We start from the raw sequence: 24,133 nt of genomic DNA, 5'->3' as shown, positions 1-24,133 counted from the left end.
TTTCCCCAATCACTACCACAACTTGATAATAGCCAGACGCTCGTGTACATTTACATTTAGCAGACGCTCTTATCCAGAGCGATTTACAGTAAGTACAGGGACATTCCCCCGACAGTAAGTACAGGGACATTCCCCCGAGGCAAGTAGGGTGAAGTGCCTTGCCCAAGGACACAACGTCAGTTGGCATGACCGGGAATCGAACTCGCAACCTTTGGATTACTAGCCCGATTCCCTCACCGCTCAGCCAACTGACTGTGTAGGGGAGACCGGGGTTGGTTGGCACACTTTTCACTGTCTGCCATATTTCTCTGGCATCATTTATGTTAGTGTTCTAACCAGCAGCAAATGAAACGTTATTGTCCAAGGTATAATGAAATATAATTTTCTAAGATGTGGTGATTTGTGATTAAAGTCAGCCCCATCACGGGGTTGTTTGGCACAATGTTAAAATGCTATAGTTACTGGTAAGTAACGTAAAGAATATTGACCACAGGGGTCATTGTTTTCCTTTATTGCACCTTTACAATTACAACAAAAGTAAAGGTTTAAGTTTAAAACACACATGTTACCTTAGAATTTCTGAAGTGCAGTAAAACTGACAGGTCTACTTTAACACAGCCTGGTTCAGCTTGTTTACATTATTTGTGTTAAATCTTTGTAGCCTCTCAACGCTAAAACGGAACAGTACATGCAAAGGTGACATTGTACTGTACACAGCTCCAAGCCATTCAATTGTTAATTTAAATTACGTAATCTGCAATGCAGTGATGGTAAAACGTGCACTTTTAAAACCTCATCATCTTATTCACTCTCATAATATACTTTGTATAAGTGTGGTTGTTTAAAACATTATCATCCACAACTTTATCATCCAACAGCATTTTTGTACTTGTGCAAAAAAGAAATCATAGTTGCTAGCAAATTTTCAAATAATCCTCATAAAATTATAGATAATTAATGAATAATGACAGACAACATGAATTCCATAGAATTTGTTACCAATCCAACAACAAAGCTCACACCACAATTACATTGAGCAAATGTGTACAAACAACGGTGTCAGTTAAGACTGGACACCTGAGATACAAACTATAACATATCAAGATAAAGCTTTTAATATTAGGCACCAGATGATTTACATACTGTGGTTAAAATGGACCAGATCACCCATTTTGCATCAGCAAAACAGCTAGTTTGAAAGTGTTATCCTATCCTAGCTATCCTCCCGCCTAAACTGAAAAGTGCTTGAAGCAGATGTTCATTATGCTAACATGCATTTGTTGAGTACATTTCAAACATTGCAATAGCTCTTAACATATTCTTACAGTGTAGTCACATGGAGGTGTTTACATTTTTTTTTTTTTTTTCCTAAGCCTTTTACATAACTAGTATCTGAACAGCCATCCCATGAGGCACAAATGCTTGAAATTGGCTAAAAGCAGTAACATCCAGTGCAAATACAAACTGGGTGAACACGCACACGCACGCACCTACGCACACACACACGCACACACACACACACACACAGGGAAAAAGACATGGGGAGATCCAGGTAGACTGTGTTGTGCTTTCTTGTGGTCAGTGTCCCCCCTCTTGCTCCGCCAAATTACCGCCGAGGGCATCAGGCACATTGTGACCAAAGAGTGACTGTCCGGTCTGCAGAGGAGGACAGGAAGGAGAGGTCATGCGTGTGCCACCTACACTGGATCACCTTGTCCCCGTGTTCCCCCGCCACGGTCCGAGGAAGCGGCTTGGTCAGGTCGCCTGCATGGGGTTGAGGAACACAGGCAAAACAAGCTATGAGCTCACGCAACCAAGGACAGGCACACCAATTGTCCACCAGTTCTTCCAAATACTAATACTTTTTCTAGGCCATTCCTTCATTGAGCATGGGTGTGTGTGTGTGTAATATGACCTTGCAGGTCAGTGACAATGACTTTGTTGTCGTAGGAGCCCGTCAGCAGGTAGTGGGCGCCGGGGGAGAAACGGACTGAGCGGACGTCGCTGTCGTGAGGGCGGTACGTCTGCACCATGCGGCCCCCCCGGATGTCGTACAGCATGCAGCTGCTGTCCTCCTGGCCCGTCGCCAGGAGACGCCCGCTGGGGTCCACCGCCACCGAGGCCACAGCACTTCCTGCGGGTTGAGAAAAAAGAAGCCATGGTTGGTTGGATCCCGGTTGGATCAAATATGCTGAAACTAACCCTGCTTGCTGATACCTTGAACAGACACGGTTTTGCACCAATAAGACAAACAAGGAGAATCTGGCCATGACTACAACTGAGAAATCATTAAACCATCAGCGCCCCCTAAGGGAGAAACTGCATCACTACAACTACATATTACTGCATTATGCTGTCAACCTCTCTGTCATCCACAGCATTCCAACAACAAATCCCCAGCCACCTTCCTGCCAAAGCAGTTACCCTTACCAGATCCATGCAGGGCTGTTCCCACCACTCTGACACAGCTAGGCACCCTGAGGTCCCAGAAGCGAACAGTCTTGTCCTGGGAGCCAGTGGCAATCATCCAGCCCCCCCACGTGTACAAAGACAGAATGTGACCTAGAGGGAGGGGCAAAGTGAAAGAGGATCTCTTACTACTGGACATGGTGTTTAAAGATGAGGGGTGTAAAGATTCTCTGTTACAAACACCACAAAACACACTCACTGGCCTGACTTTGTCCTGGATGTCTTTTGAGTTGAAATGAGATAAAGCAGATTTTAGTTTCTGCGCTGATGGTTAAGCTAAGGCACTGGTAGCATTGTATATGTTTGTTACAAAAACTGGTCAGGGATGTTTATGCACATAACTGTGACTAAGTTGTAAGCTACATACTTTATAGTTTAATACTGCTGCTGCTTTGATTCATATTTGTATAGTTTGGTTTAGCATTTATTGAGCTATTATGCAAATAAATATTGTTCTTTATTGACTTGGAGAGACTGTGTGCAAGTAAGTGTGTGTTGTATGTTGTTGTGTGTGTTACCTATATGGCCACTGAATATATCTTATTGTATATATATATATACACTACCGTTCAAAAGTTTGGGGTCACTTAAAAATGTCCTTATTTTTCAAAGAAAAGCACTGTTTTTTCAATGAAGATAACGTTAAATTAATCAGAAATACACTATACATTGTTAATGTGGTAAATGACTATTCTAGGTGGAAACGTCTGGTGTTTAATTAAATATCTACATAGGTGTATAGAGGCCCATTTCCAGCAACTATTACTGTATGTGTTCGAATGGTACATTGTGTTTGCTAATTGCCTTAGAAGACTAATGGATGATTAGAAAGATTAGAATTAGAATGCCAAAGGTCTGCAATGTTGTAATTGCTGCAAGTGGAGCATTATTTGACGAAAGCAAAGTTTGAAGAACAAAATGTATATTTCAAATAAAAATAATTATTTCTAATAATAATAATTAAACTTGTAAATGTCTTGACTATATTTTCTATTCATTTTGAAAGTTATTTTATAAATAAAAGTGTGAGTTTTCATGGAAAACACGAAATTGTCTGGGTGACCCCAAACTTTTGAACGGTAGTGTACATAAATATTATAATTTTTAAACATTGTATATTAATGATTAGAATTATTTAGAACTGTTGTAAATGTTCAACATTTTATAATTACGTTTTTTTTTTTTACCTTTATTTAACTAGGTGAGCCAATTGAGAACATATTCTCATTTGCAACGGCAACCTTATATGTTTATAGTATGCACCTTCCTGCCATAGTAAATTCCTTGTTTGTGTAAACTTACTTGCCGAATAAAGTTGGTTCTGAAAGTGTGTCTGTGTGCATACTGTACATGTATGGCCACATAGTGTGTGTGTACACTGTACCTGTATGGCCACTGAGAGCATGCAGCCCCTGTCCCCTCTGACAGTCTGTGGTGTAAATGTTGCAGTCTCCAGCCCCAGCACTGATCAGTATGGATCCTCCACTTTCTGGGCCCTCCATGAAGGCCAAGTCTCTGATGGTTCCATCATGCATGCTGAACTCCAAATCTGGGCCTGCCCCCCCCCCCCCCCCCCCCGACACAAACCAACCAGAACAAAGTTTAGAACACAAAGAAAGGGGTAGGTACAAGACAGTACCAACACCAAATATTTCATACACTAAATACACTAATTCAGACAAACAAATGTTGATAAAACACAAACGTGCACTTGCACAATACTAGCATAATGTACCCTCCAGAACCCCTTATACCTGTGGCGTTGCAGGTGTCAGCGTTAAAAGGAAGCACCTTAACATATTTATCATTGGAGCCAGTGGCCAGCAGTTGGCCACAGTGGCTCCACGCCACACAGTAGATCGAGCCCTTATGGTGCTTGTTCCTTCGGAAACGCACAACTGGTTGATTGGCTGGCCCTGAAACACTGGGGAACAGTACACATGTAAAAGGTAGAACTAACTTGTTCCTAATAGGCTATGGAAATGCGATGGCCTTACTTGGTGTTGAGGGTTTCCGGGTAGGCACAGACCCTCAGTGTTTTAGAGTTGGAGCCAACTGCGTAGAGTGCCCCTGTTGGATGGAAAGCGACAGCGCGCACAGCCTGAGTGTCTTCTAGACTGTTCACAGCCACAAACTGGGACTTGGGCTTCCTGCCCTGGATAAAACAAACAATATATAAACATAAGTGGGGGTCTGAGGAATCACAATCTGAATTGACTTCCTTTCCTAGACCCTTCCTTCCAACAAAGTGAAGCATTTTCTTTTAACCGTTTGGCTGTCCCAGACCCCCCACATTGCAAAGGTTAAAAGAAAATACTTTTTATTTGTTTTTGTATTGGGTAAAATTTGGTAAACACAACGATGGTTCGTTATGAACCTTTGAGTCATGTGACCCGAAGGCAGCACAAGGGTTAAATGCTTTGGTAAAAAGATAGGTCTTTTGAAAATGTCTAACGTGTTTGTTTCCCTAATATTTATGGGTAATATGTTCCATAGTTTTGGGGTGTAATTGACAAAGGCCGCATAACCAATCTTTTTATGACTGCTTCTGGTGACCTCTAATAGGCCTTCATCTGATGATTGCAGTGTTCTAGCTGGTGTGTAGTTAGTAAGAGAGTTAGCAATGTAACTAGGTCCTTGTCCGTAATATAGTAAATTATTTGATGCTCCGTACCACATGGAATTGGTTGAAAACGTACCTCTTGTGACTTGCGCATGGTGGGACAGCCAGAATCGTCTTCGACTTTCGGCACGTTGGCTCTGAGCCTCTGAGCACTGTTGAAATCACCACACACAAACACACACAGACCCACAGTAGATAGTTAGCATGCTAGTCGCATCGCCATACAGTTGCTTAGATATTCTAGTTAGAAACTAGAAATGACCCTCTAACTTTTCAGTGAGGGTAACGGGGGACACTTCCGGGGAGGGCAAACCGAGTACCACAGCCTTCAACGGGGTACTGCTGCTGCCCCCTCCAGGCCTTTCTCTGAGACAGCCTGTCTCTGGGGTCTTGGTGCTGCTGGGTGGGGTGGGGAGGATGAGGGGTGTGGGGGTTGCGGCAGGCTTCCCCATCACTCCGTTGCATTGCTGGGTGAGAGTCTGTACCTCCTCACCCAGGTTGTCCATACCCACGTTCATCTCCTCCAGCTTCTGGATGGACCTACACACACACACGCACGCGCGCACACACACACACACACACACACACACACACACACACGCACGCGCACACGCGCGCACACACACACACACACACACACAGGTAAAGGTATCCAATCTGCCATTCACGTCATGTCCCACTAATCTTAAGGCTCCGTCACACCATAACGTTCTGGTTAACGTTCTCTGAAAGTTCGAATCGTTCAATTTCGAGCGTTCTAGGGCGAGGTGGCCACATCTGGCGTGTGAGAAACGTGTGACTATAACGCATGACTAGCGTGGGACTGACGCATGAGGAGCATGTAACAGCGACCAAGTAAGACACCCCTGAAAACTATTAGCGTATGACGACGTGTCACTGGGTCGCGACAATGTGTGACGAAAGCAAACGATGAAAACGACGTTTAACAAACGATAAATAACAACCAATTCACGCTAGGGTAACGACTGACCAACAATAGCCAAACGTGTGCAACGTTAGTCAAACGTCCACAAACGTTCTTCAGCGTTATCCAGCGTTTAAAAATAAACGTTGAAGAATGCTGGTCTCCATGAGAACTTTTTGTGCATGTTGAAAACTTTTTTTTTGGACCAGCGTTCTCCGACGATCACCGACGATTATCAGCGTCACCAGCGTCCACACAACGCTCTTTTTGCGCTATACCAGCGCTATACCAGCGACCATGGACGATTACCAACGTTTCCTCTAACGTCATAGAACGTTGACCAGAACGTTATGGTGTGACGGGGCCTTTACACAAGCTTATACCATAGGTTTGTCTTTGTGTTCCGTAACAGGTAACCACAGTTGAAAATGACCATTTGAACAGGAGAAACAATATCTTTGATTAAAAAGGGCACTGACGTGCTCAGAAACCACCATATATTCTTACAATGCTGAAATTGATTTGTATTTGTATTTAGTCATTTAGCAGACGCTCTTATCCAGAGCGACTTACAGTAAGTACAGGGACATTCCCCCCGAGGCAAGTAGGGTGAAGTGCCTTGCCCAAGGACACAACGTCATTTGGCACAGCCAGGATTCGAACCGGTAACCTTCAGATTACGAGTCCGACTCCCTAACCGCTCAGCCACCTGACTCCCCTTGATCTCTGACATTTTGGTATAACTTAAGATATCTTCAACCATACATCATGTAGTAACATATTTTAAGTGTTGTTGTATTCTTACATGCTTGAACGCGGAACGCAGCACCAACAGACAAAACACGGTACTAGACACCCTTCTCCTAGCCCCGACAAGAGAAAGGGGTTTCCCCCTTTTTTAATCTTACAGGAGAAGCTTCAAAGCTTCTGGCCCAGCATTGGGTCAGAAGGTAGACCAAAATGGTCTTACAGTATGGAGACAAAGGAGTCTGAGGAAAACTAACTTTTCCTGGATTTATAAACATTCCTCAAGAAATGGTTGAGTGCTGCGCCGACAATTAAGCAAGTGGCTGCTCCTGTGGAAGGGAGTGTCGGGAGGAGTATAAAGGGAGAAGATCGATAGGGGAGGTTTGTTGGTCTGGGAGCCGTTGTGGTGGACATCACGGAAGTGTATCCAACTGTACACCTGTTGCAATCGGGGGGTGGCTGCGTTCGCAGACCATTTAGGGCTGCCAGCGCGAAGACAGCGAGGGGGGACAGGGCGAGGTTCCTGGCGGGTTAGGGTGACGTAGACAGTGGGGCTATAGGCGTACCCTTGTCCACTCCCAGCCTGTGGAGGAGGCTCTCCTGCTGTCCTTGGAGCGGCCTCACAAAGCGCAGACCCCAGGGGAGGGTCTCAAACTCTGGAAAGTTACCGTAAGTATAGTGATTTTAATGCTTACAAATTGTCCGTTCTGTGTAGGCTACCGCTTGCCGGTAGTTTTAGGTCGACCATGATTTTAGAGTGTAGAGCAGAGAGCTACAGTACTGCGGAAGGCAACTGGAGCACCCGTACGGATAGAGATACCCTGCCAGCGGTCCCGAGACACGTGTGAGGTTAAGGTGAAGTGTGGGCGTGATAGCACCGTCCGGCCATTGCGTGCTGTGCCGTAAGGGGATATGAGCGTGGGGATGTAGTGTTTGACAAGTGTGCAATGATTACAAATACAAATGATTTAACCCAACTATTGTTAGGATTATAGTTACTGCTAGACTGGAGTCAGGTGGCTGAGCAGTTAGGGAATCGGGCTAGTAATCAGAAGGTTGGCAGTTCGAATACAGGCCATGCCAAATGACGTTGTGTCCTTGAGCAAGGCACTTCATCCTACTTGCCCCAGGGGAATGTCCCTATACTTACTGTACGAGGCCGATCTCTCTCTCTCCTTTTCCCCTACCCACACGTTCTTCACATAGCTATTGTGTATCCTGCTTTCATTATAGTTTACTGTGCTATTCAAACTCGAGACTTAACTTCTCTGGTATTTGTTCATTATATAATTACATTTTCTTAAATAAATCATTGTGTATAATACTCGCGTTATCCCTCATGTTATCTGATCTGCTCTACTTTGATAGAATTCATTACTTAAGATTAGACTGATTATTACGAAAGCTATTATTAAACAAGGTTCTATAAGGTTTCCTCAGACCCTTTAAACAAATTCTGAGGTGGTGCCCCCTTAACTATATACTTTATTATAAATGAAGTATTTCTAATCTTAAACCAACTGCTTCTGGTGACCTCTAATAGGCCTGCATTTAATGATCGCAGTGTTCTAGCTGGTGTGTAGTTAATAAGAGAGTTAGCAATGTAGCTAGGTCCTTGTCCGTTTAGAGCTTTGTATGTGAGGAATTCTGAAGGTAACAGGAAGCCAGTGTAAAGTAGCTAGGACAGGACTAATGTGTTCTCTCCTTTTAGTTTGGTTAATAATTTAGCTGCAGAGTTTTGAATGAGCTGTAGTGGTTTTCTTGGAAAGACCAGCGAAAAGTGTGTAACAGTAGTCCAGCCGGCTGGATATAAAAGCATGAATTAACTTCAATGCATCATTTTGGTTTATGAATGGTCGTACCTTCGCTATATTCCTGAGCTGAAAGAAAGCTGTTTTAGTCATGTGAGAGTTGAAATTCAAATCTGGGTCCAGGATTACACAGAAATTTGTCACCTCTGGTTTAAGCCAGGGGGTTAAGCCTCCTAGATTCTTACTTAGCATCTCTCTTTTGGATTTGGGGCCACATAGTAGGACTTCAGTTTTGTCTTCATTTAATTTAAGAAAGTTATCATTCATCCATTTGTTTATTGCCGACAAACAGTTGGTAATGGAATTTATGGCTGTTGCATCATTGAGTTCAGCGGATATATATAGTGTGTCATCCGCATCTATGGAAATCTATATTATGTTCTCTGATTGCCGCCAAGTGGTAACATATACAGATAAAAAAGTAATGGACCTAAGCAGCTTCCTTAACCCTGTTAGAAAGACCAGAGACCGTAACAGGTTGCGCATGCGCAGAGATCTGTTTTCTCAGCAGCATCTCGTGAGTGTAATCCAACCACATGTATTGAATGAGTATTCTATTCCAACCGCGGGGATGCACGTTACTGGCATCATAGTTATAATTATAGGTTACTGAAATGGACGTGAATGACCTGTAGATGGCAGTATAATCACATAGTAATCACCATTATTATGCTGTTATGAGCAATTGGTTGTGTGTCTGAGATATGTTTATATTAAGCCTGTATGTGAATGTTATGTATGCATACTAATGTATAATCTGTAATTTATTCTCTTTTGATAGACCACAAACAAGTCCTGTGTATTGCTGTGCTGCCTACAATAGCCACGTAATCCCATGAAACTGCATTCCGACTCCAGAGGTGTTCTTACAGACACACCAGGGCGACACCACCATATCTGAACCTGAACCTATACCTCCCGGGTCCTTTACACCCGTTAAACAGTTTTACAAACCCTGTAGCAGTTCTCATGTTTCTTAGACATATGGTCTCCTAAACTAACATAAAACTTCCTTCCTTGGGTGATATATGATTTCATCCAGTTTAATACACTATCCGTGAACCCGATAAGCTTTTCCAGTCTATTTATTAGGATGTCGTGATATACGTATGGTATCAAATGCTGCACTGAGATCTAACAGGATAAGGATAGAGACTTTATTTGCATCAAAGTTTAGTCTGAGGTCGCTAATTATTTTGGTGAGAGCAGTTTCAGTACTGTGATATTTTCTGAAACCTGACTTCCAAGATGTTATTTTCTTCAAGAAAATAATTTAATTGGACTAATACTATCTTTTCAATACTTTACTAATAAATGGAAGATTTGATATTGGTCTGTAATTTGCAAGTATACTGTTATCCAATTTGGGTTTCTTTAATAGGGGCTTTACAACAGCTGTTTTGAAGGCATCTGGGAAAATGCCAGTTTGAAGGGATGTGTTTATAATCTCCAGCACTGAGATCAACAAACACTTGCTTAAAGAATGTTGTCAGTATAGGATCAATATCTGAGGTTGTGGAGTTACATTCGCTCACAATTTTGGAAAGTTCACTTAGTGTGATACATGTAAATGTGCTTTTGGTTATGTTGCAGGATCTACTGATGTCAGTTTCTCCTCCACTAGTAATGATACTAGCTCTGATCGAAGTAATTTTGTTCTTGAAAATGAAGTTAATTCTGCGTTGTTACACATTCATGAAAGTCTAGAAAGCTTGAGTATGATCTCTGAGATGAGTAGGTGAACGGAACCTTTAAGAACTACGCAAGGTTGTAACCAGAATTCAAACTGTGTGAAAGGTGTTGGGTTTCCCTCAGGTGGATGGTCGGCAGGGTGGAGGGAACACCAATACCATGGTACCCCTTAAATATGAACTTCTCTCTCTTATGGGGTGTCCCTTGACTCAAATGGGGGTTCCCCATCAGCACCACCTCCATAAAAATACCTGTTGGAATTGGACTCCTACCTGTTGAGGAATGTCTGGGTGAGGTTGTGCTGGACTTGTGCTCCCTCCTGAGGCTTGACCCCCCCCTCCAGTAGCATCTGCTGGTAGAGCTGTCTTTGCTGCTGCTTGGTCTCCAGATGCTGCTGCACACGCAGGCGCTGACGGTAGTACTCCTGCACCTGCTCAGTAGACTCGCGCTGTCGACGTGGTGAACGCACACATTCACACACCATTTCACAACCACACACATACACACCAAACCTGTGAGTGCAAAATACATGCACACACAGCCACACTTGACTTAATGTCTTCAGCCTAAGATGCAAACTTTACTGATCCAAGGTCTCAAAGCTCATCCGTATACACACACATATATATATATAAAGTTTCCCCAATGACCCCATCAAACCCGGTGTCCAACATATCCCCACCCATGACGATATGCATTCACACACACACACAAAAATCCAATCTACACCTCTCCGATCTTGGGATGTACAAAAATGAACGATGAGCGCGCTAGCTTGCCGACCGCCCATCACAGCAGTCTCACTGCCCTTGACCCCCGTGACCAGGCGATGTCTGCCGAGGCTGATGAGGAGGTCGCGGGAGGCAATAGCTCATGCTCTCCCCCCTCCCCGTCAGGTGACAGGGGCATGGGGGGATGCCCCCCCGAGCCCCTTACCCCACCCCCCACAGGAAAGGAGTCGTTGGGGAGGATTTATGAGTAGGTGAAGTTAGGGGTCATAGAGAATAATGGGGGGGGGGGGGGGGGGGAGGCAGGGAGAGGGAGGGTAGGAGGGGAGATTGTGGGGGTTACCCTGACACTTGCTTTATTTTTTTTATTTCATTTCATTACCTCATTTCTTTCGGTGCTACAGGGTGGCCCACCGTCCATCCCAGGGGCCAATGGAGTACGCACTGCGCTGGGCCCATTCAAACCCCGTGGCTGCTTTCTAGAGACAGAAACACAACATACACGTGACTTACTGCCAGCAGAGCCGTTTACTGTGTCCACATAACTACGGACATGTAGCTTCATAGTGATCATTATCCAATCAGGAAACAGGCGTCTGAGGTCTGTCTCCATTCTATCTGGAGTTTAATTAGTATAGACATTACATGCTGCCAAGGCCCCACAAGGGATCTGATAGTGTCATCTAACACATCTCTGATGAAAACTGACCCGGGGGAAAGGACTGTCAGTTCTGTTGCGGTGTGGTAACAACTCTTACTACCAATCACCCACATCAGGCCAAAGCTGTGTCATGTCAGATTTTGATGTATTTGGCTTTTTGCAACTACTTCCAGCAGTCAAAGCAGCAACATTGAAGCATTGGTATCCTAGGATTGCCTAGGTTAAAGTTAGTCCTAAACAGAGATCCAGCATTTAGATGAATGCCTAGGGGTTTGCTTGAAGTGAGTTGTGAATTGATAAACACAAACAACCAACACTGTCAGGGCTCCACAACAACGATGGCCCGAGGCCAGTAAAAAGTAACGTTGGGACAGTTAAACTAGTAACTCACTGTCTAGATCAGGCCACTGCAAATTATTGATTGAAAAAAAAAATCGCATTCTAAAAGTGCATTTATCCTTCATATGTTTTGCTATCTGCTAAATGCATAAATAACTTTGAAGCTCGTGAGGCGCACAGTTGGCAAATAAAGAGTTGAGTAGTGAGTGACGAGTGGTTGTCAAATTGTAATTCTCTAATCTCGATACATTTTTTTAAAACTGGCGCGAGACTGGCGCAATACAATAAAGTGAAGATGGCAGCAAAGTAGAGCTACGAGCTCAAACGGAAGCAACTTTTTGTATGGAACTAAGATGGACTGTGTCGTCTGTTCTCGTCTAAATCAGACAAAAGTGGATCTTTTTACACATGCACCGAAAACAAAAACTGACCAGCCATGCTAGCAGACAGCACCTGGTTTGCGTGACAGCTAAGCGGATGGTTGACAATCCAATTCCGGACCATGCTGGTCCGGAATTTAAATGCAGATGCCCATCGTGTTATTGCACGATTTATAACAACGGCATATCACGTAATTAAGACGGGCCAGCCGTTCGCCTCGTTCCCCCGGGCTATTGAACTGCAGCAGAAGAATGGTGTCGACTTGGGTACTTAGTATCATACTGATGAAATGCTATGGAAGCTTTTATATATTAGCATTGAGGGATCAGAGGTTTCAGTTTTGTGCAGAGATGGCTGTCAGCAGGGAAGAGAGCACGTCATGTTTGAGGTTAAAAGTCAATTGTTTTGCTGACTATTACCTTTTTATTTTTTATCACTAGAAATGTGATTTCATTTTTGTTCTTTTTATATCCAGGATGTGTTTAATACACATTTGTGTAATTGAATACCATCATTACATATTGTAATAGACACAAAGAATTTGAGTCCTTCAATGGTTAAACATGTTAACAGAATAACATAACTTATAAGTCTTTGGTTTTGTTGTAACAATGATAAATTACAACTTTTGGAGGGGGGAAGTTTCAAACCCAATTTTTTTTAATGTTGAGCACTGACTGTAAAAGCCTCAACAGTCTCTAGAAATTCAGAATCTTCCCAGCGCTACCAGCGGTCGTAGACGGCTACATTAAACCGTTTCCCGCTCTCTGCATAGCTCATGACACTCACGGCTGTGGTAATCAACAATCAACGAATCAACGGCCCGCTCCACAAAAACAGAGCTGACATGTCTCAGAGGGGAGGAGAGCCCTCAGGGCTGGGGGAGAGGCCAAGATAGAGAGAGAGAGAATAGATAGAGGGAAGGAGGGAGAGAGAGAAGAGGGAGAGAGAGGGTGAGAGAGACATGTCGAGAGCCGGCCTCCTGCACCAGTATTACGGTCCGATAACGTGAAGCAGGCCTGTAGTGTGATTGTCTGCCTCACGTTCCAGCACGAGCCGCCAACCGGGGTGAAGCGAAGTGCCCTGGAAGATGTTTTGTATTCATTGTTACTTTCAAGTTCATTGTTGCTAAATTAAAATGCACACAAGTCCAGTTCACCAGTTTCTAAGTCTCCTTGAATTGGACTTGTCACGTGTCAACCAATCAAAATGTCTTTGGGGTTCCATAGTGTTTTACGTTGAATCATAGTAGGATCATACAACCTGCGCATTGGAAACTGCAATGTAGGTACACCAAGAACACAAGCCTGGAACGTTTGTGTGCTATTCGGTCTTTGTTTCCCACCCCCTTACCTCTCTGGGGAGTCCTCCTCATGGTGGAGGTCATTCTCCACAAGGCTACGGCTCAGACAGGGCCTGACGCTGCCCTCCATTCCCCTCTTATCCTGGGCCGCCAGCCCGTGGGAGAGACCGTCCAGGGCCGGGTTCAGGGAGCGGGACATGTAGGTGTCTGCAGACAGGGGTCGCTGGCGTAGTGGAGAAGAGGGGCACGGGGAGAGGCGGTTGATGAGGGGACTGAGGAGGTCAGCGTGGCCGGCTTTGGGGGGCTTGACCAGGCGGTCCACGTGGATGCTGAGGGTCTTCTGCTGGAAGGAACAGGAGAAGGCCCCGGGGGAGAGGTTCTGGAGCCAGGAGAGCAGGGACAGGTCCACCTCGTCACAGCCGTTACCGCTCAGAACATCCACCCCCAGGAGCACCTCGCCCTCTGTGATCTCCTCCCCTGTGGCTTTACTCTGGAATCCAGAATAGGACACTTGAGAAGAAAACTGTCATGTCAAGAAAACGAAAGTACGAATCACGAATCCCAAGGCATTTCAATTGCGAAACCTCAAACTTCTCAAAACACAAAACAAAAAAATTAAACCGTGAGGTGGGGGTACTAACCTGACAGTACTCCACGCAGCACTCATAGAGGATCCCCTTAATGAGCAGCTGGAAGAGACGGTTTCCACTGGCCCTGAACCCTGCCTCGCTCAGTTTCCTGTCTGCGGGGATGAACTCGGCCACCATGGCGCAAATCTCTTCAAAGCAGTGGACGCGAGCCGTACTAGGGTTCCAATCCTTGAACTCTGCGTGGTGGGTGAGCCGTGGCAGGGTGAGCAGCAGGCACAGTTTGCTGTAGTCGTCTTTGGTAGGACAGAACTCCTCCAGGCTGTGAAGACATTTGACGGCCTCCTGCATAGTCAGCTCCAGCTGTAGAGGTGAGGGACATTCGTGACGAGGATGTTTACAAATGCAGCATGTCAATGCCATAAAGCTAATGAATGGTTTTTGAGAGCGTTTTGTTGCAGTGTTATTGGGCCCTCAAAAGTAAACGGCACAAAACTCAATGGAGTAGAAAGTGCTCCAAATAGTGCACACTCACATTCTGATGGTCTTCAGCAGCTGACATGGCGTTATTCACACACAGAGCTTCCAGAAACCTCTGCTTCAAAATAATGTAACGAAACCTGGGGAAATATAAAAATACTCAATTAATTATACAACACAATTATGTGGATACAAATCCCGAACAACCTACGCTTACTTTAATTATAAAATGTATCTTTGTATTGTGAGGGGTCAGGTGGAATACAGGGTCCGGGGGCACCCTCTCCTGGGAGGTAGGCCCAAGGCCACTTAATTGGTATGATCGAGTAACCAGGTGAAACGCATATACTTGATTGTGCTTTATTTAAAAGGTCCCGATTAGGTGAAGGAGAGGACAGAGTGGAGCTGGAGAAATACTCGGCAGACGGCGGTTGAGTGACCGCCTGTGATTTCGCCGATTTTTTGTGTTAACTTTGTTTTGACGTAAAGTGTTTATTTTACAGTTTTTGGAAATCCTAGTACGGCAGTGTGCCTGCTAGTGTTCTGGCTTCTCTGAACCAAAAAATATAACCGAAGTGTTGCTGCAATTGTCCGTCTCATCGTTTCATTTTTGCTGTCCTGCACCCGGGGGAAAGTATTCGGTGACGGAGATAGCGAATCGTCACAACTGGTGGAAGATGCGGGCACTGGAAGCGGAGACGTATCCCCTACACACCCTGACGGTCCAATTGCAGTAACCAAGATGGTTACGCAGCTGGCAGCCCTATCGGCCCAACAGGCCGCGACCTTGAACGTCATCAGGCAGATGTTGGAAAGGGAACTGTGGGGACGGCCCACGCCTGAGTAGCCTGATACCCCGTCTCACGAAGGAGGATGACATGGAAGCCTATCTGACGGCCTTTGAGAGGACTGCGAGGAGGGAGGCATGGCCGGTTGGAGAGTGGGCGGGGCTCATTGCCCCACAGCTGACTGGTCCGGCCCAGGCAGCCTATTTTGACCTGGGGGAGGAAGGAGCAGAAAACTATAACACACTGAAGCAGGAGATCCTGGCCAGGTTCCACCTCAGCCCCAGGGAAAGGGTGTGTCGATTCCACGAGTGGAAGTACTGCGAGGGTGAGTCCCCGAGAGGCCAGCTACACCAGCTCATTCGGCTGATAAAGGGGTGGCTAAGACCTGCCAACACTATCGAAGAGGTGTTTGAAACCATTGTGGTAGACAAATGTCTCAGGGATTTGCCTACCCACCTGGTGAAGACGGTTAGCCACAGGAACCCTACCACCGTGGACAGGCTGGTCCAGTTAATAGAAACGGCGGGACCACAGAAGCCCTAGTGCGAGCAGGAGGGGATGGGGGACCTCTTCGAGGACCCAACCCTAAGAACGAGAGGAAGATGGGACCTCCTAAGAATGTTGACAGGACGCACTACCCAGCGCAAGAACCCAGGAGTAGCGCTCATACCAGGCAGACGCATGCCTTTTTGGACTCAGGGAGCATGGTATCCTTGATCAGAGAGGACCTACAAAAGGCAGTGGAATTATCTGGCTGAGGATATGACGGTCTTGTGCATCCACGGGGACAACAGGGACTACCATACAGCCTAAAGTCAAGCTCAACACCCCAACGGGAAAGACGACAATGTCAATGGGGGTGTCTCCTGTCCTAACAGTGCCAGTGTTGCTGTGGCGGGACTGCCCGTTGTTCGGTGCGTTATGGGCAAAGGCAGAGAGGAGTACCCAAGCCCAGAAGAAGAAGAGAAACACGGTTAAGGCCGATTTATACTTCTCTGTTTTTACGGAGACGGACACAGGGAACGCCCTCTCCGACGAGGAATTCCCTCTCCGTGCCCTCTCCGAGCCCCTCGGAGAGCTTTACGTGCACCTCCTGAATTTCCTGACTATCCGTCTGTCCGTCCGTCATTTTACGGATACCCCTTGGCTGTGATTGGTCCGTATTAATAACCGCTTGCGTCAGGGGCAGGGTTGCCGTGATAAACAGGACAAACAGAATCCTTTGACCGCCATTGCTGTAAGTTTTTACAATTCATATTTCAGCTAAACAGTACATGTAAATCAGCATCTGAATTAAAATGTGACGAGAAATGGGCAGTGTAGTTGCTGAAAATGTGCGTATTTTATTGATGAAACGGCTAATTTGTACATTTGCTCCGACTTCTCGATAACCTAGGTAAATAAACACTCAATGACGACTTACAAAAAACCGTTGCGCCACCTACTCTTCTGGCGGTGAATTGTTTTCAGCACCCACAGCCTTCGGAGTACTATAAATTCAATCAATCTGTCCGACTCCGTCCGTCCGTAACGGAGTTGGAGAAGTATAATTCGGCCTTTACACGTATCGGACTTGCCCACTCGACCAACGGCCACCGACGACCTGGGAGGAGAGGGGCTGACAGGCGCCATAAACGGGACGGCTTGCTGGGGGAAAGAGAGACGGCGCGTAACGACGAACAGGAGGCGGATACTCCAGAACGACGCCTACGACAGCTGTTTGCCGAGGCCTCGCTGGAGGAAGAATGGAAGGGCTTTGGGAGTTCACAGGACGAGGGGGTCAAATAGAAGGACAGACTACAACAGCTGTTCATGGAGACCACTGAGGACGAGTCATGGCACGGGTTCCACACAGTCGTCTGATGTCGAGGGCGAACACCCCCCCCCACCCTCGACCCAACGTCCGGGACGTGACCCTTTCAGAGGACCTAATGGGACAATTTGGTAAGGCCCAGCAGAGGGACCCAGACGTCTGCAACGCAATGGGCAGAGTGGTGATGGTGGATGGAGAACGACTCATAGCCGAGGATGAGTTAAAATACCCATTCTATGCCCTAACCAAAGGATTGTTGTACTTTGTCTGCGAACGCAGGGGTGAGAAGCGCAACCTGTTGGTGGTCCTATGCACGTACAGGGATACCGTTCTCTATCTGGCACATTCGCACGTCCTAGGGGGACACCTAGGAAGAGACAAGATGGCAGAAAGAGTGCTGGCCCGCTTCTACTGGCCGGGAGTGACAAAAGACGTAGCTAAGTACTGTACTTAATGCGACATCTGTCGACGGACAGCCCCTAAGGTGCACTACCGTAACCCTCTTATACCTCTCCCCATCATAGAGACTCCTTTTCAGAGGGTGGCCATGGACTTGGTGGGACCCCTACCGCGCTCTGCGCACAGCCACAAATACATATTGGTGGTGGTAGACTACGCTTCAAAATTCCCTGAAGCGATCCCCCTAAGGTCAATGGCCACAAAGGGGATATGAAGTAGTGACACAAACATCCCCGGTACAAGGTGATACAGCCCGACAGGAGAAAACCTGAACAGATCTACCACATCAACCTGTTGAAGTCGTATCAGGAGCGAGGAGCGCAGGCTCTGTATGGGAGTACAGCTGAGAAGAAGGCGGCCTCCCCCGAAGTCCCATTGGGGACCAAGCTCACAGCGCAACAGAGGAGAGAGCTGAAGGCGCTGGTTAAGAGGAACAGCCGGGTGTTCTCAAGAGCGCCCAGACAGACAACAGCCATCCAGCATCACATCCCCACCGAACCAGGGAAAAAGGTGCGTCTCCCTCACCTCTTTCGATGCTGAGGATGGGAGTCGTGGAGCCCTCCACCAGTACCTGGTCCAGTCCGATAGTGCTCGTGCCCAAACCAGATGGATCGGTAAGGTTTTGTAACGACTTCAGAGGCCTTAACTCCATATCCACATTCGACGCGTATCCCATGCCCAGAGTGGATGAAGTAGAGCGTTAGAGCAATAGAGCGTTTGGGGAAGGCCACCTTCATCTCCCCTTTGGACCTAACCAAGGGAAACTGGCAGGTACCATTGGCGCCTGAAGATCGCCATAAGACTGCTTTCGCTACGCCTGATGGTCTCTACCAATACGTACGCCTTACATTTTTTTCCCAGAGATTCCTTACAAATCTCTGCATGGATTGGCACCACTGTACCTCTCCGGTCTCCTTGCACCCTATTGCCCCGCAAGGACACTTAGATCTCAAGATGCCGGCTATCTGGTGGTTCCAAAAATTAAGAAAAAAAACAGCTGGAGGTAGGGCGTTCTCATATAGATCACCTCTTCTCTGGAACAAATTACCTGTCTCAATTAAGGAGGCTGATACTGTTTAGACATTTAAAATTAGGTTAATAACGTTCTTGTTTAGTCAATTCTACGATTGTTAAAGGTAAGTATGTGTGTATTTACATTCTATGTAAATCTGGGGTGTGTGTTTGCCTATGTGTGTATCACATGTAACTTTTAAATTGTAATTATAGCTTATATGTTCACATGGATGTTACATACAAAGTAAACCTGTTACTGTATATTGTTACTGTTATAGTTTCCGTTGCTGTATATTGTTACTGTTATTGTTTCTGTTACTAGTTGGAGACAACGGGGGACGGGTTGTTTCCATCCTTATTCTATAAGTATAACTTATTTTATAGTTCTTTCCCCTGGAACAGATTTCATGTTTCAACCGAGGGGGGCTGTCGCTGTCTTGGTGTGTGGGGCTGCATCAAATACTCCTTTTTGCTCTGTTAAATTGCTGCAATAGTCCACACTTGACCGGTGGGGATCTCATTCTATTATGACTGTAACTGTTAGCTGCTCCTGGCATTCTCTAATCCCTGCTCTCCTCTCTCTGCCCCCCCCCCCCCACACACACACACACACACATACATCCCTTGTGGTATGTGGGGTTTGAGCTGTCAGCACCTGCCTGGTCGTCGGTCGGCCAATGCTGGACCTGGTCGTCAACCGGAAACCAGTCTCCATGACGGCCAACAGGGAGTCTCCTGGTCCAGTCCTACATCTATAAAGTTGAACAATGGATTTTGGTGTTTCAAAACCCATTGACACTGTAAGACTATGTTTAGTCTGTGTTCTGCTCCTCTCTCCAACCGTCTCCGGAGGAGGGGATCCCTCTCTGAATTGCTCCTCCCAAGGTTTCTTCCATTTTTTCTCCTGTTGGGAGTTTTTTTGGGAGTTTTTCCTTGTCTTCCTTGAGGGTTTAGGTTGGTTGAGGGGCAGTTCTATGGGCGTATGTGAAGCCCTCTGTGACATGGTTGCGTGTAAAAAGGGCTATACAAATACATTTGATTTGATTCATTTGGGTTGCATGGAGCAGCAGCCACCTTCCAGCGGCTGATGGACACGCTGCTCCGCCCTCATCAAGAGTATGCAGCGGCCTACATTGACGACGTAGTCATTCACGCAGACGACTGGGACGATCACCTACGGAAGCTACAAGCGGTTCTGGCAAGTTTGGAGGCAGCAGGACTAACAGCCAAACCAGCCAAGTGTCATCTGGGCTTGGACGAGGCTGAGTACCTAGGGTATATGATCGGCAGTGGACTAGTCAGGCTCCAACAGGAAAAGACCCGGGCTGTGAGAGAATGGCCTCGCCCTAAGGACAAAAAAGAAGTTCGAGCGTTCCTAGGCCTAATGGGCTACTACAGACGGTTTGTGCCTGACTATGTAGGGATCGCGGCTCCGCTTACGGAGCTGACAAGGAAGGCCGAACCCCACCGTGTTCGGTGGAACGCACAGGCTGAAGAGGCCTTCCAGAGACTCAAAGTGTAGTGAGCCTGTGTTGAAGATACCCAATTTTAATGCAACCTTCTCTGTCTCCACAGATGCTTCTAACACGGGGATAGGGGCGGTGCTCTCCCAGGGGGAAGGGGAGGATTCCCACCCTATCCTCTTTATTAGTAGGAAACTGACACCAAGAGAGCGTAATTACGCAACAGTGGAACGAGAAGCGCTTGCCATAAAATGTGCACTGGAGTACAAACGGTACATCTTCTGGGGAGGGAAATCCACCTGATCACAGGTCACGCCCCCCTTCAGTGGATGGCTGGGAAGAGAGACTCCAGCAGTCGTATCACCCGGTGGTTTCTCTCTCCAGTGGCTCCAGTTCCGGGTGATCCACAAGCCCGGTAAGCTGCATGGCAACGCAGACGCGCTTTCTCGCTGTGACAGATGTAACAAGGCTGGCGCCAGCCCCTCTGGGTCTGAACTGTGGAGGGGGGTGTATGAGAAATACTCGGCAGATGGCGGTTGAGGGACCGCCTGTGATTTTGACGATTGTTTGTGTTAACTTTGTTTTGACGTAGTGTTTATTTTACCGTTTATGGAAATCCTATGATGGCAGTGTGCCTGGCTCCTCTGAACCAAAAAATATAACCGAAGTGTTGCTGCAATTGTACGTCTCAGCGTCTTGTTTTTGCTGTCCTGCACCCGGGGGAAACGTATTCGGTAATGGAGATAGCGAATCGTCACAGTATATAAAGAGACTGTACCACTGTCGAATGAACTTCATAGTAAGTGAGCACCACATGTTGAGAGTGTCAATCCTCTATGAAGTTTTAACCTAATTCAGTAACATGGGCCAGGGACTTTCTGCATGAATGGCTAATCAATATTTGGTAGGGTAGAACAGTCAGTAGGATATATTTAGCTTGCATAAATCTGGACATACACTGTATGGCTAAAAGTATGTGGACACCTGACCATGAGACCTATTTGAGATTGATGGACATCCCATTTAAAAAATGTGGGCATTAATATAGAGTTGGGCCCCTTTTGGGGCTATAACAGCTGCAACCTTTCTGGGAAGGCTGTCCATAATATTTTGGAGTGCGTCTGTGGAAATGTGCTTCTATACAGTTCCTAGACTTGGGGAGGTTAGGCAGACCTGGCTTGCAGATGGCATTCAAATTCATCCCAAATGTGTTTGATGGTGTTTAGGTCAGGGATCTGTGCAGGCCAGTCATTATCAAGCCACTTAATAACAGTGAACAATATGTCATTGCAATGGTGTATATTAATGATAAATGATCAAATGAAGGGAATTATAAAATGAAGGACACTATAGAAACAAAGTGGGAACCGACTCCCTATCAATGCCCGAGATTTTGGAATGAGAGGTTCAACAAGTAGGTCTGTGAGTCTCTTGTTCACTGAGCGGTGTCCACATACTATTGGCCATATTAGGGTACATTTGAGAAGAACCCACCTTTTCTTATTAAACTTATCCATTCCTTCCAATGGTTGAATAAACTGTAGGATCTCCTCCCATTGGCCATCTAGTATCAGCTGTCTGAATAGATCAGGAAAGAAGGCATTGCTAATTGTCAGTCAAGAAGAGAAAATCTTGGCAACAGCATAACTCAATTCAACCACTAACACTGTATGTGGCACTGTACAAGCTTAAACAAGCCAAATGGGAAAAGGGGGGCATATTAAGTAGCCTCAAAATCAATAATGATGAATGGTCATACTATCATCCACAGGTTAATGTAATAATGTGTCAGATAGTCTTTGGATTGAATTTAGCTGGGGAACGTCAATTCCAGTGCTTTGTAATAGAGAGCTTGTGATGGTTTATGATGTCAAGAAGAGAGGCCTGGCACTACAAAAGATCTGGCACAGATTTACAGCACCAGTACAAACACAGGAACATGGCCTCTTTCTGTTACAACGGTTTTAGGGATTCCTAGAGTCCCAGTACCTGAGGAAAAGCATGTCATCCGAATAGAGGCCGTTGATCACGCCACTCTCCTTCTCTAAGGCCAGCATGCTGATGTGCAGTTTCCGGGAGTTGAGGAAGTCCAACATGAGCTTGATCACCTCCGCCTCCTTGATGTTGATGGTCTCCTCCGCTGTCATAGTAACTGTCTGTCCACCTGTCAGTTTGGGTGCCTTTAGAGAAAGATAGAGGAGTAGATGCCTACAAGCTGAATTGTTTGCATCACTAAGAAAGGGGGAAAAGTTAGGAATCACACAGCAATAAGTTGTTTAAATACATCCATTTCATAACAAACAGATTCCCACACTGGCAGCCTTCAATTCTGTAACTTTGTTTTCTTCAACTGTTTTGACAAATGAACATATTCCGGCAGATGCATGATTATAAGTTATTGTTGATGCAACATCTTTGGATAGACAACAATACATTTGGTGTAGCTTCGCATTAAAAGCTTTAATATTTTAAGGTATTGCCCATGATTTGGGCAATACCACATTGGGCAATACTACATCTAATAACACATCTAGCTAGCCACCCTCCCTTTTCCCTGCTAGCATGCTAGCATAGAACATAAATATGCTGCCATGCCATTGCACTGCGTATACGTAAGGATTAGCGGGCAGTAGTCTATATGCAGCTCTATAACGTAACATGCTGTACATTGCAGAAAGCCAAGGACAATGCTCTAAGAATAAGAGCCTTCCAGATCGAAAAGAGCTGGTTAAAAAGCAAGCTAAGCACCGGTATTCCAAGCATTAAACACAACAATTCTCACCGGTACCAACAGGCACCACCCAAAATGATTTGTAGCCTACCCCTCACCTGTCAATTCCTCCTGGTAGCCTACAATGACGCTCTACATGAATTCGATAAACCCACAATTTTCCGATTTCAGTTTTGGGAGGGCATATAAAACAAATAATTCGTTTCTTCTGTCAATTGTGCTGATATGGGTCCTGTTTGTTGCACGTTATTGCCCCGGTTGCCAAGCGGACAGACTGTAGCAAACCAAGCCAACTGAAACCATGCACTGCTCTCACTTATGTGACGGAGGGTGCGCTCGGCTCAGCAACTTTCTGCTGTCTTACTCTGCAGGGGATGCAATTGCCAGCGTTTGAGGTGATGTCGTTTTGTCACAGCGACAATTCAAGACAATTACAATTAGATGGCAGGGTAGGGCAATCTGTGTGTCCATCTGTTCATTAACAAATTTGCACAAATGAATTTGACTCAGTAGTTACATTTGATAACATTATCGTCATTATGACTGTTTCTATGGATCTTTTGTGTGGTTCTGAGAGTCAAATGTATACATTTTACATTCGCGGTTGACCATACTATTATTATTTTTTCTTTAAATATTTTGTTTGAGCACAAGAAGGCACAACACACATTGGAGGCCATGCTTCATTTTATTCAATGCTAAAGAAAACTCAAACAAAACTACCAAATTCAGCAATATGATTTATGACAGCACAGCGTCTGCTAAAACAAAATGGAAGCAGTGCTTCTCATAGATGGACAGATGAGCTCACAGCAGCACACTACACTGCCCTGCCCACATGTTCTTCACTGAATGTACAGTAACAGTTAAATATCCATTCATATTGGCCTTAAACAGCCAAATAAGACAACAGCAAGGTCCCAGTTATATCCCTTTACTAAAAAGATGAAATAGTGACATTGCATTACAATTCCAGACCTATATAACTTCTCTTTTGGTAATTGTATATTATGTCTCAGTGAAAGCACAAATGCCTGACCTTTGTGTGTGTTGACCACTGGCATGAGTGATATTGTTAGATTTTAAACTAAAACAAAAAGAGAAGCAACAAGGCTATAC

At 45.6% G+C, this 24,133-nt stretch overlaps 1 protein-coding gene across 1 annotated transcript; it reads right to left on the bottom strand.

Moving 5' to 3' along the window:
• Positions 1-1,547: 1,547 nt before the first annotated feature.
• Positions 1,548-22,430, bottom strand: wdr47b (WD repeat domain 47b). Its single transcript, XM_067229922.1, has 15 exons — positions 22,273-22,430; positions 21,778-21,861; positions 14,802-14,886; positions 14,321-14,629; positions 13,730-14,169; positions 11,378-11,474; positions 10,540-10,715; positions 5,363-5,632; positions 5,169-5,244; positions 4,467-4,624; positions 4,224-4,393; positions 3,854-4,024; positions 2,431-2,562; positions 1,916-2,134; positions 1,548-1,764 (listed from the first exon to the last, which is right to left on the bottom strand). Exons 1-15 carry the CDS (start codon positions 22,428-22,430, stop codon positions 1,622-1,624), a joined length of 2,688 nt encoding a protein of 895 aa, XP_067086023.1. The 3' UTR covers positions 1,548-1,621.
• Between the last annotated feature and the right edge of the window lie 1,703 nt (positions 22,431-24,133).

This window comes from Osmerus mordax, chromosome 26 (assembly GCF_038355195.1).
Source record: "Osmerus mordax isolate fOsmMor3 chromosome 26, fOsmMor3.pri, whole genome shotgun sequence".
NCBI lineage: Eukaryota > Metazoa > Chordata > Actinopteri > Osmeriformes > Osmeridae > Osmerus > Osmerus mordax.
Note: the sequence above shows the minus strand (reverse complement) of the source record. Positions and strands in the feature narration are given on the sequence as shown.